The sequence below is a fragment of the Numida meleagris genome, chromosome 12 (assembly GCF_002078875.1).
Source record: "Numida meleagris isolate 19003 breed g44 Domestic line chromosome 12, NumMel1.0, whole genome shotgun sequence".
NCBI lineage: Eukaryota > Metazoa > Chordata > Aves > Galliformes > Numididae > Numida > Numida meleagris.
In genome coordinates, this window is record NC_034420.1 from 4,237,594 (window position 1) to 4,258,249 (window position 20,656).

General features: G+C 38.4%; 1 protein-coding gene across 16 annotated transcripts in view; it reads right to left on the reverse strand.

Annotated features, from left to right (window-relative positions):
• Positions 1-20,656, reverse strand: part of TENM2 (teneurin transmembrane protein 2) — a 616,658-nt gene that overhangs the window by 46,698 nt on the left and 549,304 nt on the right. For all 16 annotated transcript variants that reach the window (XM_021410395.1, XM_021410388.1, XM_021410399.1 and 13 more), the window contains one exon: positions 91-237. In XM_021410395.1, coding sequence (XP_021266070.1) covers positions 91-237 — 147 coding nt within the window. The remainder of the gene's footprint in view (positions 1-90; positions 238-20,656) is intronic.

Genomic DNA, 20,656 nt, shown 5'->3' on the forward strand with positions numbered 1-20,656 from the left:
CAAACTCTTTCTGAAGTAAAATGACTCACGAAGAAAGCATGGATAACCCTCTGCTCTTTAGGGATGGGGAATTGGAAGACTTCTGCTCACCTCCCTCGTTATCCTTGTTATCAGCACAGGAGGTTTCCATGGCAACGTTGCATCCAGGCCCTCTCCAGCCGGTCTGGCAGACACACTGCCAGCTGTTCTGGCCTAGCGTGCACCTCCCGTTGCCGTTACACAGGTCAGGGCAGCCATCTGGGGGAAGAAACGAGGCAGGTAAGTACAAGACAGGCTTATTCACGCTCACACTCACACTGCTGACAATATTACTGTGCAAACAGAAAGTCTCGCTCTTGCTGGTGGGACAAACGCTTGCCTAACTCCAGAGCCATGACCGCGGTGTGGAGAAGAAAGGTAAGGAAAGGGGATAGCCTAAAGAAATGGGGACTTAGCTCAAGCCAGATGGGAAGATGAGCCCTAACAACAGCAATGTTCTAAGAGCCCTGTAAATGTTCTGGAGTTAAAGGCAGTAGATAGAAACAGCAGTCTACTGGCAAGATCACGTTTTTTCTCATTCTATGTGCTTGTGTGGATATATGAGAGGAAGAATGTCTTCTGAAACAAGCACTTCAGTGCTCAGGTGCCATTTATATTGTGCACTGTATAATTCTCAAGAGCTTTCTCTACACAAAGTCTCAGTAAATGATATTGAAAATATTTTCCTTCTTTAACAGTCACTTTAGAACACCTATTTATTTAACACTGAGTTTACTGAACAGTACGATGCAACCTGCTGTGCTTTCTGAAATTCAGACCAGAAGAGATAACCCACAAAAGATATATGTCTTTAATTGGCTATGGGAATGATATGCCTTCCTGTCTAGCAAAAATTGAATGGGGAACAAAAACATTCACTTGCTGAGGTGCTTATATGCTTCAACAGAATGTCCAAAGGCAAGAGAACAACTTGACTGCTTTTTATTTTTCCTGCAACTAAATTATTCTCAGGAGGTGCCAATGTATTTTACTGAGTATTCCTTTGGAATAAAGGGCAAGAAAATCAAATCCAGCCTGTAAGATAATGAAGCCTTGATAACCTTCCAGATATACCACATCCAATCCACACAAGTCTACAGATGTGAAAGAAGATTTGAGAGTCCTGCAATGGACCTCTCCTATCCCTTCTAATTAGTCTGAGCAGGAGGAGAAGGCTGCGTTGCCACTCTGACAATAGATATTGGAACCCAATCATTCAAGCTCTCATATCTAGTTTGGAGATACAGTCTCATCCTGCCAGATATCTATACAGCCACCACACAACATGTACCTCATTGCTTTTTGTCTTGGGCAGTAGATTTCATCTCAAAGCAGCTCACAAAGCTTCACGCTCTCTCCGTTTCCCTTCCACTACCAGTGATGGGTCACCGAAGGGACCTGCTACAGACTCTCAGGTCTCACTGTCCAGCTGGATTAGTCTTTTGCATTTGCCTCTGTGACCCCAAGCTGTGACTATTAAGTGCTCCACTCCCTTCCCCAGGCATTTTAAGGGCAGTGAGGAACTAATGGGCAGCCCTCGCTCTCTTCATCAGGCGCAAGTAAGGAAGGCAGCACTGGGAAACATTCTGAAAGCAAATAACTATGTTCTCTTTGTCTGAGCAGCACCACTTCAGAGGAGCAGCACTGGAGAAAGACCAAGGTGACAGCAAGTCACCTTTGTGTCCCATGGCCTTTGCAGGTGACCAGGAACAACAACAACTGTCAAACGTACACAGCTAGTGCTGAGAGGTTGAGCAGCCTTCCAGAAATCACTCATTTAGACTGCTACGGCTTGCAGAAACTCCCACAAGTACACTTCCATAAGCCTGTTCAGAAAGTCAGAGCTCTGAATTTTGGTCCTTCCTACACCAAGCAGCCTTTGCTATGATCAGATGATGCTAGAGAGGAGTTCATCTGACCCCAAATTGGCTTACACAGTGCTGCAGGAGGTTCCCTTGTGGGAAAGCAAGCTGCCTTGTATCCCTGCTGTTCACCACTGATGTCACTGGAGGTAAGCATTCACTCTTACTTTACCTTGTTGGGTTTCTGAGAAATTCAGTGTGAGTAATTAATGTCTTAGGACTGAGGCCTCAGCTGTCCCTTGGAGAAAGTTGTCTGCAGATAACAGCAAACAAAGTTTCCACACGTTGTCCTATTAGGTGCCCAAACCTGTACCAGTGGCAGCACTGGCACAGCAACTCCATCTCTACCAAATCTCTCCAAGTAGGACACCAGACCTCTATGAACAGGGCCAAGATCATTCAGTTCATTCTACAAAGAAAGTTGTCAACTGACAGTAACAAGCCCTAAAAGTTTTCAGTGCTGTCACTGTGTACTAAAAAATACAGTTCTCCCATCACTTAAATGAAAGGTTATTTTGCCATTACTTATCCTAGCTATGAAAATGCACTTATTTTGCAACCCAGATAATATACTTTCGAGGCATTTATTCTATCTCTTCGGCTTGTCAGGTGGTTTGAATGACCGAAGTGATAAAAGTCCAAGGGGAGGCATCATACCAGAGAAAAAATTACTCATTTGAAATGAAAAACAAACAGTAATTGTGAATATACACACAAGGTTGGCTTTGTACTGAAGCACTGAAGAGAATTAAATCACAGAAGCAGTTTACTTTGCATCATATGAGCAAGATGAAAACACGAACAGTAGGGAGCTAGCAAAATCTCTGAAAAGTTTATGTGCAGCTGGGGATTAATGGACATGACTTTGCTTTTAGCTTAAAGGGGGAAGCAGGCATCACTGGTACAGACATGATGTTGCTAGGAAACACTATGCTACCTCTGCAGTTTATTTAACGGGCTTCCAAAGGCAGACTTTGTGCTTGAGTAACCTAAATATCAGAAGGATAAAAAAAGAAAAGCAGCGGCAGACTACAATATGGTCTAAGTATTTTGACAATAATTAATGGCTGTGTTGACTTTCAAAACAGCTTTAAGCAAGGGAGAACAGTTGAAATATTTTGCGTGCTCACGTGCGTTTACGTACATGCACTGTGCTTGTTTGTATATGCATGTCTTTATTCAAGCAAATATTTACACAAGTATTAGATCTGTTAAACCAAAAGCTATTCTAATGACCCGTTAACTAAATAGACAAAAGAGTTCCATTATGAGTTACTATATAAATAGTAAGTTTTCTTTTAAAAAAAGTTTATATTTAGGCAGTGCATTTTCATTTGAAGTCTGACTGCCTGTATTTAGTAATTCTTATGTGCCCACGTGCATAGAGACTGGTGCAGATCAAGTCCCCTGCACACACAGAGTTTAGCACACATACAGCTAACGTGCCTTGATGCACTTCAGTGCATTCTGAGAGCGGAAAGACAGCAGAGCCCCTACCTGAGGAGCCTCAGCTGCAGCACTCACTGCTGGGTGTGTGACCTTTCCTGGAAACACACTGCAGTAAGCACATGCTAGCGCTGAGTGCTTTGGTACAGCATGATTTCACTCCGCAGCCCCAGCTCACACCGAGAAGTGTGCTACCTCCTGGCTGCCTTATGGCTTTACTCACAGACAAAGGCAGTCTGAGAGAGCAAGGCAGGCACAGAGGCGAGCCCGATTGGAATCTAACACTGAGAAGTAATTCAGCACAGCATAAAGCTCTCAGTCACTGCACAGAGAGGGTCCTCCATGCTAAGCAGACAGGTTGCTGTTCCTAAGGTGTAGAAAAATTCTACTCATCTTTTCTATTACAGTATGCTTAATGGAAAATGTCAAAAAGCTAGCTTAAAGAAGAAGAAAGTGCTTGTTTAAAGTGCTAGACTGACAAGCTATTTATTCACAGAACAGTCACTGTATGGGCAACAGCAGTTCATGTGTCTCGCTCTTCCAGCTGTGCCTGCACAGCCCTGCACGCGCTGCTGCAGCAGGAGGCCAGGCACTGAGGAGAGCTCCTTCCCTTTCTGTCTCCCTCTGGTCTCTGAGACTGGTGAGTGTGTGTACAGGAACATATGCATTTTGAATTAAAATGGCAAGATAAAATTCAGTGCTATTTTCAATGTACTGTCAGGAATATGTGACTAGCATTGTGAGGGAGTATCACAGTAAGAGAAGATTTCAAAATCAAAACACTAAAATCCATTCTTCTCCACTCTGCTCCACAGACAAGGCATCCAGCATCCGTGTCAACTGAACGCTGGAAGCCCCTGGGAAAGGAAAGGGAGAAATGAAAGCCATTGCATCTCCGAATCTAACAGAGAATGAAACTTTGAAAACAGTTGATTCTCTTGTCATAAGAATGAATTTGATTTGTGTCTCCTGACTGAGCTTATCACTAAGAGGAAGAGAATCCACCATGGATGCTAAGAACACAATATAGTAGAAGAACAAGATGCTATTACACAAAACACTGTAAGAAATAAGAATACATATGAAGAAAACACTTTTCTCAACTTTAAATTCTGTGATCAAAAGCATATAAACAATTATTTCATTTATCTTACTTCTTAATATTCACTATGGAAAAAGAGTCAAAAAGGTTCAAGACCTCCAGTTATACACAACAGCAAAAGAAAGTGCTGTCTAAAAGCCCTTGCAATCCAGAAGACACAATGTACTTAAATACTAGACTTTGTTATCTGTTTGTAGAGTTCCACTTCGCCACAGTCCATGATGGGGCCTAGAAGATGCTATAAAAATAGAAATTAAAGTGTTACTGTTTTTCAAATTAACAGCTGAGGAGTGAGAAAAATATAGTGATCTCAGAAAATAACAAGCACTGTTATTACTGAGTTCATTGTGAACAAAATTAAGTCCACTGCTTCCAGCAGGCCCATGTCAGCTTCATCTGTTTCTATAATTTCCTATTTTTGAGACCTATGAGATTCATGAAAAGCTGAATTTAACAAGAAAGTTCACAGAATCATTATGAATAGTAAAGAAAATTAATATGGACAGTCCTTGTTTGCAAGAGTGATAGTGCTTAATGTATTTATGAGGCAGTACTCATAGGTTTTAACTACTGTAAAACTATTCCGGATTTAAATTGTAAGGTGATTAATTCATTGTTGAACTCAGCAAATGAATTTCCAATATCTAGGCAGTACATGAAAAATCTGAATCCAGTTTTGAATAAATTCCACGCAGAGTTCCTCTTCATTCCACCAATACTGACAAACTCCTGGTACACAACTGCACATGTACACAGCTACTCAGGCACATATAGGTTTTCTTTTGCATAAACTACTTCAAAGCTCCAAAACAAACACTTTAAGCAAATCAAAGTACAAAGACATGCCATTTAGGTAATTTGTGTTTTGCAGCTAAATCTTAATTCTGGTTATAACCACCAGAACTCACAGAGGGGCCAATCACTTGAAGGAAAAGAAAGGGCAGCATGGCAAGGAAAAAGAGAAACAGCAGAGAGAGGAAAAAGGTAAAAATGTTCCCTTCTACAGGTGCACCTAATAATCACATACAGAAGTAGATATGATTTTACCCTCTACCCAATTTGTACACAGAAAATTACAAGTAAATGAAGAGGCTACATCTGATTCCTTTTGATCGAAAGCCATCAGGCATGGATGCCTCCTCTAATTGATGACAAGTAGAGGGAGTGGGCTCCCTGCACCTCTCCCCATTTAGTGCACATACAGTACAGCTATTAGTCTGGAATATAACATCTCTCATTTATCTTTGTCTAAATCCCTTTTCTACATCTTTATCCAAAGCCCTCTGGCAGTCAATGGAGTCTTTCCACTGACTTGCATGGATGCTGGACCAGGCAGTCCTATGGCAAAGATGCCTTGCAGTAAGGACTGCGGTGCTCAGCTCGGGGTTCTCTGTCACACAGTATCCATAGTCAGATTCAAGGGGAACACTTAAATTTCAATTAAATCCTCCTCCTCGTTATAGTTGTTAAATACAGACCTGCAGTAAAAATGAAAGTACTCTGCGACAGTATCTACAGAATATAGAGAAATTAGATAAAAGTAGTAATGATAACTGTTTAATTTGTATTTTAGAGGGTTATCACTGTTTTCATATTTTTCTGTTCATTCCTTCAGTGAGTTGCTGCTACACCTACGGCTATCTAGCAAATAATAAATGAGGTACACATAATGAGGTACCTAGCAACACTGAAAAAAATCCACAGCTTTTATTTTGCTATTGTTATTTTTAATCCTTCAATTCCAAAACCTATGGGGCTCAGTTCAAGCCAGAGAAAGGGCATAAAATAAAAATGACACACAGCATTATGGTAGGAGCACACAAGTTATTTTCTACATCATTATATTTCAACAAAAATAAGCTCAAATCCAAAATATGTAACTCAACACATGCCAACACAATATAGTATTGGTTGAGTGAGAAGTGAAGCTCCTTTGAGTGAGTTTGGACTGTTCCAGAACAGACTCCAGAGCCTGCAGAAGACAGCTCAGGTCTTCAAAGCAGGACAGTCGCACAGATTGGCAAATTGTTAAGAACTAACCCAGCCTTTCAGTGTAAGAAAAAGCCTGATTTCACTGCCCAGCTGAGTTACAAAGTAAGAAGAAAGGGCCAGCTACAATTTTTTTTTTATTGAAGAGGATGAAAAAAATGGAAGGTCAATAAGTAAGTTTCAATAATTCTGAATCTTGATTTCTTCCATACCAATACTTACAGTGCAAACGACTACGATGCTAAGTAAGGTTTCTAGGATTTGTATGTTAGAACATAATTTCCTTTTAAATGGTATCAATTTACTATATATCTATGTTATTCTGCTTGTAAAGGTAGTAACTTGGAGAACACCTCAGTTTCCAGGCAGAACAGGAAAATGAGAGAAAAATATGTGTGTCTTTAGAAAAGAAGTAAACCTCACACAAAGGGGAATCACTGGAGCTAAAAAGCAAGCCTTCAGAGAAGTCACCGGCATCTTTCTGAAGAGAAATAAAAAATAAGGATAGAGGAAATTTCACACTGCAATACAGATCACAAAAATTTGAGATGTAAGTAGCAGTCCCTTCCTTTTGATCCAACTGCACTGTAAGTGTCTCAGGTAGAAGGGCTCCCACTGCTTTCAGGGGGAAGATCCCCATGAGGTCTCCCCCGGCACATACGGAAGGAGTTCTCCAACTACCACCAAATTCTGGAACAAACACCCCCAAAGTAACAACTGGGCAGGGAGGAGAGGGCAACACATCTATGCTTCACTGTCGTGAGGCTTGAGGAAGCCACAGAGATGAAAAGGAAAAAATCCAGGTCTGCTCTGCATCTTGAGTACACAGAAAGAACTTCAGCGGACCAAGAATTTGGACTAGGAATACATGAGATGCAGTTTCAGAAAGGAGTGGAGGCTGCACTGAAGGCAAGTTGAATAGTTCCAAGATGGACAAGCTTCTGCGATGCTAAGAGGCCAAGTGCCCTGCTGCAGCCAGGAGAGCAGACTGGGGCCGTGCAAGTGTGGGGTGTCTGGAGGATCCTGCCTCTAGGGCTCCCCCAGCACCTGACTGCCATGGGATGGCATGAGTGCTGCTGCATGCCCCGGGAATGCGAACCGCTGCACAGAGGGTGCACCATGTTCTGCATGGTGGCTTGATCGGTGGCCACATGAAGGCAGTATTGCACATGTACCAGCATAAGCCAGGTAGTTACACCAAACACATGGAGGTATGGAAAGACACTGCTGCAGCCCAAATGCTACAGAATACGTACATAGTTTTGTCTATACCCTGAGCAGATTATTTCCTGAGATTCTGAACTAAAATGAGACTCTAACAGCATATTCAAATCATATAGTGCACACTTTTCAAACAAAACTCATATGCAATTCATCTTCTTATATCCAATAAAAAGATACATAAATATGCACTAAAATTTGGACTTAAGATATAGAGGTCTTTCAAATTAATCTTACTGTAACAAAATGCATTTAGAATATAACTCAGTATGAAATTGCATTCATAAAAGCAGTACCAAACCCATAATCTTTTATTGTATTAATGTTTCTGATACAGGGTAGAAGGGCTGGTAACATCCTTTGTAAAATATAATATTGTTTCTAGAGAAAGAAGCCTTCTCAAGCTAGGCTTAGCTCAAAAATAACATCTATATACGTAGTTTATTGGCAGTGTAATGATAAAGTGACAAAACTGACAGGATGTGTAAATTCAGTCAATTGAAGAGCAACAAGCAAAACATTGACCTCGTATTTAAAAGAATGGATAACCTAATTAAAATGTAATAACTAAAATCCCTACATTAATCACAGTGCTATGGCAGGGAATTTGAGTCATTCATTTGTAAAAGTCAGGATTCACACAGTAATTGCTACTCAACTTCCTTGCACACAGTGTAATTTGCTTTCTATTTCAAGTATGTGGCAGACGTGTATTTGGACAGTTTTTATACATTTCAATTTTTTTTTTTGAAGTTTAGATTATTTTTATTATTTTAAATATGTGGGAACTGTGTATTTGTACAGGTCATGGGACTTTTATGAATAAATGTTTTGGCAAGGTGTTGGCATACTTTTATACATGAATATACAAGACTTTAAAAACCTCATCTACAGTGGCACACAAAGTTGTGTTATTTTTCAATTGTCTTTACCCATACTACCCTCATCGTGTCCCAGCGACAGAACAAGAGAAAAAGCATGCAACGTGATGCTTAAGTGATAACTGCACCTACCAAAAGGACAACTGATACTGACCAGCAGATGCAAGGCATTAGGTTTCAAACACTCAGTTTCACTTGGCTAACTGAAATTTATAAATCCAACAGTGATCTCTTTTTTCCTTGCTTCAGGTAGAAAATAACACAAATGTGTAATATTGCTATTTTTAATAGACAAAAAAAAAAGTATGTACTCAAGATCATACTCAGCTTACTGAAGTATCTGTAATATTTGAGCCTTGAAGAAAAACAAGTCATGTGGGTTTATATGTTTTTCTCACTTCGCACTCCTTTATGCAGATTTCACCAAAAGCCTGGACAACAACAAAGGAGCTCTTGCTCCATTCTGCACTCCCAACCCGACTAAGCTTGCCAGTGGAGATGGTACAGTGCCACATTCATCCAAATGGGAACCCAACTGGACGAAGCCGGGAACGCTGCCTGTAGAACACTAGAGGTAAGTGCTACACTTCAGCTGCTCAGATAGGAATTTCTGTAATCCCAGTATACATTAGGAAGTTACTGAGGTAGGCCTTCATTTCAAACATTTAAAATCTAAGGCACTGTTGACATAAAAAGCGCAAGATCAGCCCTGAAAAAGGCAGGACTGCTTGCTACTACCAAGGCTTTGCACTCCCAGGTCTCTCATTTGACTGAAAACCCTCCAGTGATGCAGATCCAATTTTTCTCTCTGAAGGCCTTGATGGGTCAGCAGGGGAGATCACGTTGTCACTGGCTAGCTTTTCTCAAGACTGAAATGCCATCCAGAATTTCTTCTGCTTGAAATTTTAAAGGAGAACCACAATCACTGGCTTTACTGCTCAGAATATACTTGAAGCAATGCTGTCATTTGTTGCAGCAAATTCTCAGCACAGAGGTAGGGAATTTAAGTGCCAAACGAGGTTAAATCAGACGATTTCTGGTGAGACACATGAACTGTAACTACATTAAAGTAATTGTTCAGGCTTGATGTAGAATTAAAACTCCAGGATGTTTGTAATTAAGCAGGAAACCTTGTCCTCTGCTGTGCTCACGCATTTACACCTGAATCTAGGTCTCTTACATCAGTTTTGGTAACAATAAAATTATTTCTAGTATAGTACAAACAACGATGGCCCTGCACAAAGTGATAACAAAGCAAGCAAACAAACTCCAGTGCCCTCTGAAGAAATGCACAGAGAGAAACAGTGAGGAAAACAAAACCATGAAATGGTGAGCTAGGAGGGACAAGAAAGCTGCTACAACAGTCCAGGCCTGTTCTAGGAATACTGCAAATATGGAGAAGTGTATGTGCCTGAGAAAAACTGCCAGACTGTAATGCAATTAAACCAGCCATTAAATCTTATGAGGCCAGACTTCTTGGGACTGAAACCTTCACTGACTGGACTGACCCTTCATCATTCTCAATTGTACAAGCTGAGGGCTAGGATATAATTGCTCCATACTGGCAAAACTCTGACAAATCCAACAGAATGACATGGATTTCAACCAGTTAACATACAGCCTCAGTGTTCGCAGCAGTCTGCTGTATCCTGGCCCTTAATATAATACTTAAAAATGACCGTATTGACAAGTCTTCAGACAAGGACGTGCCTTCACCGGTTTCTATGTGTTAACTGACTACCAAGGACAGTAAAAACAACAGATGGTGCTAAAAGCTGATTATAAACTGCCGCGGTGGTTTTACAGCCCTTCCTGCATCCTGAAAGGGTCATGGATAACCAGTGCTTCTGTCTGAATGGCAATGGATCACTTGGATGCTGAGATTTCCTTTCATTAGCCTGGCATTAGTCTGATCATTCAACACAGAAGGAAATCTTGGATGCGACCATTCTAGCCAGAGACCACTGGTATCAGCTTTTCAATTTCCAAACATTTTTACGAAGTCCTACTAAAACTAAGCTAGTATTCCAGACCTAATACAACTTTGTATTTTCAGGGAAGACACAGTTCTCAGTTCAGTCATTAACTTCAGAATACTTTGATACACTTCAGAAATTCCACACACAGAGCATATAGGAGCTGTGCTATCAATCACTTCTGAGGGACTGTAACACTCCATTTCATATCAAGATGGTAATTTGACCTCCCTTACACTTGCCTCGACTACGGCAACACAATATATATGGGCTTACACCAAATTCAGCTAGTTGAATGCCGAAGCATTTCCTCTTAACAAGAACAGGCACATCAAATATTACTTTAATTCTCTCGCCAGTGTCTTCTTAAAGAAATTTAAAACCATGTTCAAGGCCTTACTTCTTATCTGGTAGGCTCAGGATATTTAAAATGCCTAAGGTACAGGGATGGGAACTGGGGTTGAGAGCTCTGCTAAGCTGACAAAAGCTCATCTTATCTGTGTAGGAGGTAGAGATCTTAAGCTGCCAACTCCAAATTATGAAATAAATTCCTTCACTCTATATATAACAACTTACATATAGAAAATCACATATCCACTTTTTGCTCCAAATACAAATTGAATTTCTTTCACCATAACACCTTTAATATACAAATAGCTTTACAACTATACAAAGGAGGATTAGAAATGAACCAAAGTGCACTAGTAAGCCAAGCTAGCTTTTAGTGACCAGACAGAACTGCTTCCCTCATGCTAGTACTACTTAAGAGTAGTTTACAAGAGTATTTCTAATCCTACTTACATTTGGACACGGACTGCATGATGTTATGATGTAGAATACCGATGAAAACCGATGAAACCATGACAGAGGGAAGAGTACATGTGCACATGTACGTGCATACGCAAGAAAGGCACTGCAGTGAGAGAAAGCAAATACTGTATACTGCCTGTGTTGCCCACTGTGCCTCTGAAGATGCTTAGCTGCAGCGCCCATCTAACAGATAGTAAAGGGGGTTGTAGGATATCTGCCTTAAAAACGATGGGCCTGGGTGATGTCTGACACGTGAACTAATCCCATAACGCTGTCTGAGGATGAGGTTGGACTAGACGACCTCCTGACATCCCTTCCAACCCGAATTATCTATGAATCCTTCTGTTTTAGAGCTTTATTATTCATCATTTTCAGGGCAGCATATGCCATTTTTTCTCAGGCATTATTACGATATAATTACTTGCTGTTCATCAGATATTGATGTCTGTATAGAATTTATGATTTAGCAATTAACTTTCAGGTATGCAAATGCAGTTCCTGTATAAGTGTGCAGGTTGTCTCTGTCAGAAGAATAAATATGAGCCTTAGTATAAGTACACATTTTCCTTCATTACTGCACACAGATTAGTATGCTCTGCAAGCATCTATCCCTTAATTTGGTACAGAATTCTGGAATCCCTACAGGATGAAAATAACTGTATTGACAAATGTGTTGTAATTTGAGCTGATCTTCCTAAAGTATTAATTGCATAGATTCCAACTAACAGCACCATACTGCATGGTTTCGGACTACAGACTCCAAACATTTCAGCTATCCCAAAGGAAAATCAAAAGGAAGTGCTGAAAATAAGAGAATTTTTCAAGAAGCATTCTAGGATAGTTTAGAATGGAAAAAGCTTTGATAACATACACTCTGTGCTTCTCATAGTATAATTGAGAAGTGACAAAAATTAATGGATATTTGAATATTAAAGCAAATGTATCTCACATTGTTATTAGAGATGGAATATATGGGGTTCAAACATGCACAAATATAAAGGATTGAAATAAACACAGAAGCAATATTCTATCATAAAGGTAACATATGTAAAACAAATTAAAGTACATGAACAACACGTTCTGAGTTATGTGAGTGTTTGTGCATGCTGAGTTGTTTTGGCAGATCAGGATAGAAGATGAATGTTTCAATATATAAAATGTGTTTTATAAACATATCTAATTCTAAAGTCCTACATATCCATTCTGCATCCCTTAAATAAGCCTCATGAATAATATCATTTGATTTCCCAATTTTTATACACACCAAATACACAAATAAATAATAAAAGCTAAAGAAATAAGAATGTTTTCACAAGAACTTTTTTTTCTGTTACTTTTTTACCTGCCTACGTGGTGAAGAGAAATCCTCCACACATAGCCAGATGCCACAATATTTAAATACATCTGAAAAAATGATTTTGATCAATCTGCCACGGGAGTTGTCTTCACTTTTTAACCTCTAAAAAATGCCCAGAGCATTTAATCCTGATTTGGGAGAAATGTTAAAGTGGAAGGACTCTTTAAGCAACGTTTGGTTTATATTAAAAATATTTACTATCAGGGAACTGATAGCTCTGCTCCTCCCCTAGCCTCACTGGCATGGACCTTAACTCTGAATAAATATTTAAGCCTTTCTGCTTATGAATGGTGCATTTCTTTTCCGTTTCTGTGTTGAAGCTCTCAGAAGCACCAACTTGGCTTTGAACTTCATTGCCCTGCATCTATATTTGACACAGTTGTTAAAACACGCTGGGATAGGCAGGATGTTTTTGGTTATAACGGGCTTGTTTGCTAGGACCCCTTCTCTAGGGAAGAGAAACACGGTAACTAAGTGATCTGGAGATGCAGACAAGAAATCTAGAAATCACTGCACATCAGCTGCAAAAGAAGTGTATGAACAATACAGCAAAAGAAGCGTATGAACAATACATTGGACTAATCTGAATCTACTTCCGTCACTGGTCTGTGTTAGGTGAAAAGGTACAAAACTATATACTGTCCTGATGTTTGCATCAGACAAAAAAAACAACAAAAAAAAAAACAGGAAAAAGAGGACTTAACACTATTAAACATAAAAATCAACTAGGAATTCCAACAACACAAGTAAAAAAAAAAAATCTTAGATCTGTGCATTGAACATCTAAGGGACAATTTGCTCGAGTTTTGTGCAATTTGCTCCTTCTTTGCAACACTGAAAGTACTGTGTGTCCTAATAGCTCACATGAGCATTATCTTAGTATGCAAGAAATATATGTCAAGGAAATTCTACTTTTCTGTTTTCTGTTCAGGTTATTAGTTATTTTAGAAAAGCTGAGGAGAAAATTACCACAACATGAGTTTGGTCCGAAGGCTATTCACCATCAGAGTACAAATAAAATTGTAATTTATGTTACTGTTCTCGGCCTGTTTCCAGGAATTTCAATTGGGTAGAGTACCTTTCTTCATTTCTCACTCATAGGTGAGCTATTACCCACTACACGGGTTGCAGAACATTACAAACATGTATCAGTTAGGCTTTACTTTAGGCAACAATCATTTGTTCAGAGCTGTGAAACCAAGCAGCACGCAGCAGCTTTGTCACTCTGCACAGCAAGGTTTCAGCAGCTCAGGGCAGAGAGTGAGAAGCAGCGTCCTAACTCAAACTGCAGAGGACTTCAGTAGTGCTCCACTGTATCATTCATGATTAGCTAACAGAAGAACACCTTACGACACCAAAACATTAGCTGAAGGTCTCTGAGGACCTTCAAATCCATCAAACCTGAGGATGGATGCAGTTTGACTCTATTGACTTTACGAGATCTCTACAGGTCTTAATCAAGCAAAGTGAACTTTGGAACGGCTTTCGGTTTCAAAGTAAATACATACATGGGAATATGTTTAATCAGGCATAGTGCCTATCCAATTTACTGTAATAACTCCTGTAAGTGGTTAGGAGCCTTTCCCAAAAATCCTTCTTAAGCTGGATTTCACTGACTGGAAAAACTATCCTGCAGCTTAATGACAGAGGACTGCCTGTCTCATCAATGCTCAACACAGAATGCTGGAGACATTTTAGTGCATTTTCCAGTGGCTACCTGCTTTTCGTTCTGCGTAAAACAACTTATTAATTTTCCTTATGTCCTAACGGGGAATGAAATGACTTAGTTCAAGTTAGGACGCAGTAGCAGCACACCTATGAAACATCTCTGTAACAGACCTGTAAGTTTTAGTCTAGGACTACAAAAATAGGAGCAACTTCATTCTTTTTGATTCACTGTAACTTGTTCACATTTGAATGACATCTTTCCTCATATTTTGTAACATCTCTAGTGATGCTGTGACTATACAAGTTGAATAAACAGACGCAGTCTCAAATAGAGACAAATATTTTAAATTACCCCGTTTTTTTTGGAATAAATATTTCCCTTCATAAAGCATCTTAAACTTAAAACTTCCCTTGCACTAATAAGAATTTCAACGTAACTAGAAATATAAATACTGGTGATGAAAAACAGACTTTACTTATCAAATACTCTGTGCACATTTAAAAAAAAAAAGGAAACCATCAGGTTTAATAAAGACTGCCTCCATTTCATTTTAGTAAAATTTTTTGCAGCATACAAGTATTAACAATTTCATGAGTCAATTTGGTATTTCACATGTAATCAAGCCTTTTGATACAAGATGAACTATTGTTTTGAAATTAAGAGTGAACTTGATCAATTTTAATTCACTTTTTTCTTCAGCACGTAAACAAACAAAGCAATTATAAAATTATTTAACAAAGGATTCCAATGAGAAATCATAGAACCGATAATCTCTATAGGCCCATATGGATTTGAATTAAGGAGAGCTGCAACTGCAAACTGATCGCTCATCAGCACAGATTTTGCTAGGGTTCTTACCTCCCCTTCAGCTTTCTAGCTACACATACAATAGTATAACAGTGTATATATTCTCTTGGCTTCTGGCTCATACCAGCTCTCTAAAGGAGTAATTCAGAAGTAATGCAGAGCTACTGAAACAAGATTAATATTTTCTCTAGTACAACAATCACCTAGTATTTCCTTTAAGCAAACACTGCCTTCTTAACCTTCACAAAGTGACCTTGACTCTGACAAACTATTCTCTAAATATGGAAGGCTTTCTTCATTCTAAATCCATACTTCTGACTTATTTTGGAAAAAAAAAAAAGGCTCAAACATGCACAGGACGCAATGAAGATGTATATGGATCAGTTTCATGATGAACAGTCCAATAACTAATAACAATCCAAGAGAGATGGTAACAAAACACAATCTTACCTCTAGTATCCAAATAAGCCAACAAAAAGATGTACTGGATCTAAAAACTGGTGTCACTGTACTTTTCTGCCGCCAGACTCAACTATCTATTAACTATGCTGCATGCAACCTCTGTTTCATATTCCTAACAAACTCCTATGCAATGATTTTCTGCCTTAAGTCTACGGCATCTTTTCAAATTTTTGTAAAGAAGAGAAGGCATGTCATTATTTTTCCTGCACTGTTAGCAGAGAACTCAAATATAGATATATGTGTCAGAAATACAATTATCAGGATCTGTTAAAATGTTAACATATTTTGCTTTCTCCTTTCAGCTGCAAACAAAGACCCATGGCTTCTTGTTTTCAGTAATACTTTTCTTGTTCAAAAACAAGTACTTCTGTAATTTAAAAATAAAATAGGGAAGAAATAGAGACATGCAATTGCTTTTTCTATAACTGCCTAATTTTAGGCATACTGTCTTCTGTCGTTAAACTATATGCCACAATGGCAATTCTTCTATTAATTTCAGTGAGAAGGAATCTGTAACCCAACAGACACATTTTGCTTTGCTTTATTAAATGGAAAATAAAGAAGTCAGGTGAGTTAATATTTAAAACGTGCTGAAAAGTTGATGGCAACATTCTACATTAGGAATGGAGTTCTACTTTCTGATATTCCCAGTGGTTAAAACAAAAAGTCAGTTCTCTCATCTGTACTAATGTCTCTTTGGCTTTAGGAGGATCAGCATCTTCTGTGACATTTAGTTTTTTGTGTTTGTGCATGCTGAACTTACAAAAATAACTTCAGTGCTATTCTCGAGGGACTCACTCCACAAACAGCTCAGCAATCAGTTTTGATTCCTAACAGTTGGAAAATCACAGTATTTGAAGTGGTACTGCTTTTATGACCAATAAATCACGGTGTAGTAGGGAAATATGCTATCCCTAAATTGATCTTTTTTACAATTTTGGTATTTTGGATAATTGTCCTCTTAGCACTGTTTCTAATCTAAAATTGGAACCTAATAATACTTTTCAGTAGAAAATGGCTTAGTTTTTAATAAAGAAGACTGTTTTTTAACCATGATTACAACATTATATTGATTTCCTACACCCCAATTACCAATACTAGTTCTCTCCATAACAGGGACTGCATCTTGAAGCACTTTGGTTCTTTAGCTCAGATGTTCAATTCTCTGAAAAACTAACTGTTTGGAGGCAAATTAAAACATACATTTTCTAGATGCATTGTGAATCTTACTCATCACACTCGTGAATAACTTCATTCTTTCAACATCTACCCAAAAAAATCTCATCTGCAGTATTATAATTAATCGGAATGAAGACTTTAATCTTTACTTCACATGGGTTTTGGTAAAAATATATTAAAATGTTAAAAGCATCTGTAATTTTTAACTAGATGAAAGATTAACTATGAGTTAATACCTAAGTGTAGACTGTAGCTCTCAGTCTACACCAGTCACCCAAAAACACAGAGGACGAAATACTTAAACCTTTCCCTCCAGATATTTTGCATGGTATCTTTAAAACATTTTGAAAGCTTGTCACAGTCTATTGATGCTGAGCTGATCCACCTACTCTGCACTAGACTGCTAAAAACTGAATAGCAACTAAAAATACAATGGGACTAGGAAAAGCAGAAAAGCCTGACATTGATTGGCCGCTTCTCCAAATGATGGCTCCCTATTTACAAAATGCAGCCCTTTAAAGACATCTTTTAATAGATAAAATATTATTTAGTTGGGTAGGACTTAGATGCTATTATGCAAACGATGTCTGAGAGAATGCAGAAACTGCTTTACACTTTGAATGTCTGGAAGTCATTTCTTGGCTCCCAATAATCAATGAGACAACACAGGAATGAATCCTAGCTGTTAGACATAGGTCATGGGTCATAGAGTTGGCAGATTATAGTAAGGCAGAAGCTAAAGTACCTTTAAAGTTTTTTTAGAATTAGAGGGAGAAAAGCAGACAGACATAATTCCACATAAATTTTATTAGGGGTAATATGTCATGATATGCCATGTCACACTGAAGTGTTTGTGAAAGCAAAAGTTGCTGCTTTTCCATGAGAAGTGCTTAACTGTTTAAGAGAAGAACCTGCTTGGACTGAATTATTGAAATCTACTATGTAGCAGCCATTGCTACAGGTCAGCTTTAGGACTTGAAAATCTTCAAGGAAATAGTTGGACAATGGATCCTTTCTGCTCTAATCCTGTTATTGACTGAAGAGAGAACAAGGATAAATATAGTAACCTTAATTTCTCATGTTCCACTTTTCCTGGGGTTTTAGTAACATGGTGCTGAACTGCTGCTAGAATAAGGACTAATTAGCCACCAGTGTTCCTTTGTCTCTGTCACAGCATGGATGTGTTTTGAATATAACTGACAAAATGATATCGACAGTTATATGTCAGTCAATACTGTATCACTGAAAACACTACAGTAATATATGCTAGAAATTGTAGAAATTCAAACTCATGATTACAATTTGATGGCAGCTAGAAATCAAATAATAATGACCTCACACTACCCCAACTATTCCCATTTTCAACATCCAGATGTGAACACTGACCACCACCTCAAACCCATACGCTTTCAAGAATGCTTAAGTTTGGATGTCTCTTACAGTGCAGTTACATACATAACTGTGATTTCTTTGGGAAATGAAATATACTGCATTATGTGATGATTTCTGTTTGACAGAAAACACTGCTTCTGTCTATAAGGCTGGAAAAAACATATCTAAAATGAAACAGACTGAGGCTACTTGCAGGAAATATTTCCAGAAGGTGAGCTTATCCTAATAAGAATTTCATAAGCAGGTCACAAGAGTGATAGAAAGAAAAATGAGAGAAAAGAGCTGAATAGCTTCACCTTTGTAAAAACTTCTTTCAGCATGAATGGTTCAGGATATAGATTACCTCATAACCTGGCACCATGAACAAGTCCCCCTATGTGGTTCTTAAGATCATTTAAAAATTTTTCTTAGTAAATGCTCTTACTGAAAGCACTGCAAGAAGGATGTATCAATATTCAACATTAGTTTCTACTTTATCCTCAATGAGTAGTTACTGCACAAAACATAGCTGATAGTTTAAAGAAAAAGCTTTCAATAGCTCCATTTTTTCCCTAGAGCCCTGAACAGATCACACAGCAAAATCCTGAACTGACACTTCAGAGATGCTTTTTTCTTCCTCCCACCAGTATTTTTAATACAATATTAAACTAAAATTACTAACTGGAGAACTTCAATAGCATCAAATATCTTAGGAAGACAAATCTAACTTCTACTGGCATCCTCCTGTTAATACAGTGCTAAAGTAGGAATCAGAAACAAAATTCTCAAGAAGCTGAAAATGTAAAAGCTTGTGTCTGAATGGTTATTCCACAGAGGTTGCAGCAGGCAGATGAAACACATTTGTCCTTATCTGCATCTTCAAGTATAAAAGATTATATGAAACTGATACTAAAGATACAATAATTATATCTTGACGATGTACAAGCAAGAATAAACGTAATTACAGAAAAGGTATCTTTAATATGAACACTAACAGCAGTCCTCAAAAGAATGGACAGATATTGTTCTCTTTTGTATTTGTTTCTTAGTAAATATTATACCTGTGTATATACATCCATATTTCTCAAGATCTGGCAGTACTGTTCTATCTCTATCTCACTGACCTCTCACAAGCATTCCCGTGTCTTTGTTGTTTTGTATCCAGCAATACCATGTTATTCACTCACTCGCTGAAGCTGTGCTTGACACCGCAGGGTACAAAATAACACAGAAAACATTATCTCTGGAACAAGAAAAGATTGCCTGATGCTGTGAATACGCCTATGAACAGCAAAATCAGCTTTGCCCTTTCAAAAGTTAGATCAGCAGCTTGATTGATTGCCCTCCCTACCTTTTTGTAGTCTTTTAAGAGTTCATGAATTGACCAGAAAATCAGTATAGCTCATGTAGAAGCCTCTCCAAAAGGAGAAAAGAAATGTGATTTCAGTTTGGAAAACTATTCACCAAGATCTGCTGGGTGCATCTTTGAAGTACCAGACAAAATGCAGGAAGCCTTGCTGAAAACACACTCATTACAGTTTTTGGGCTAGAAAGGGGAGAAGTAAGGTCATGTTCTGCATATATCCTATATAAAGGAAAAGAAAAAAGCTGCTCAAATGTTCTGTCACTGCACTGTGGCATATTTCAATCATTTATAGGAAGCTCTCAGCAAAGAATGCTAACAGGAAACTTCTTCCTGGTGAATAATCTTGTCTCCTGGTCAAAAAAGATCCCTATTTTCCCTGTGTAAATCCTGCAAATGAAAATGAATTTGGTTTCTAAACTCTTTAAAAGTCAAACCACTCTCACTGTATGCAAATCTCTACATAGCTGATTATATGTATCTGGAAGGAAATAGTCCATTGCCCCTAGCTAAGAAAAAGTAAGAGGATACACATGGTAGTTCAGGATATTTTAGTGCTACATAAATTGCTCAAAAAGTTCACTCAGGCCTGACAGACAAAAGTAGCAAAGTACAGTTAAGTTACTGGGATAGGAGTTTAGAAAGCTACAAATCAGAAAAGAAAATATTATGAGCTCTCAAAAAAGAGCTTTTATTTACAGAGCATGTAATTTGGGGACTACGATCAAGAGATACTATTCAGTAGTTTTGGAGGTGAGATAAAAGATGACATTTACAAAAACAGCAACAGCAAGTGTAATTGGAAATTACAGAAAGGATCACCCTTCCCAGGAACACATTTCTAACTGATTATTTATAGGGCACCTGCACATTTACTGAAGCACAGTGATGCTGGACTACAATACCACCTAACTCATTCATTCATTTTGGGCTATAACATAACGTGATACAATGCGACACAGACGAATGTGATTCTCTAAATATCATGAGTCCGACCTGTAAGCCTATGTAGCACTACATTATACACATTTATGACCATAAATGGATCAGGAGCATCAGCTAGAGCTACAGCAGTGAAAGTAGTTTGCAGTAGTAAAATACATCTTTGTGACTATTAGAATATGAGTCTCTCTGCTGTAAACT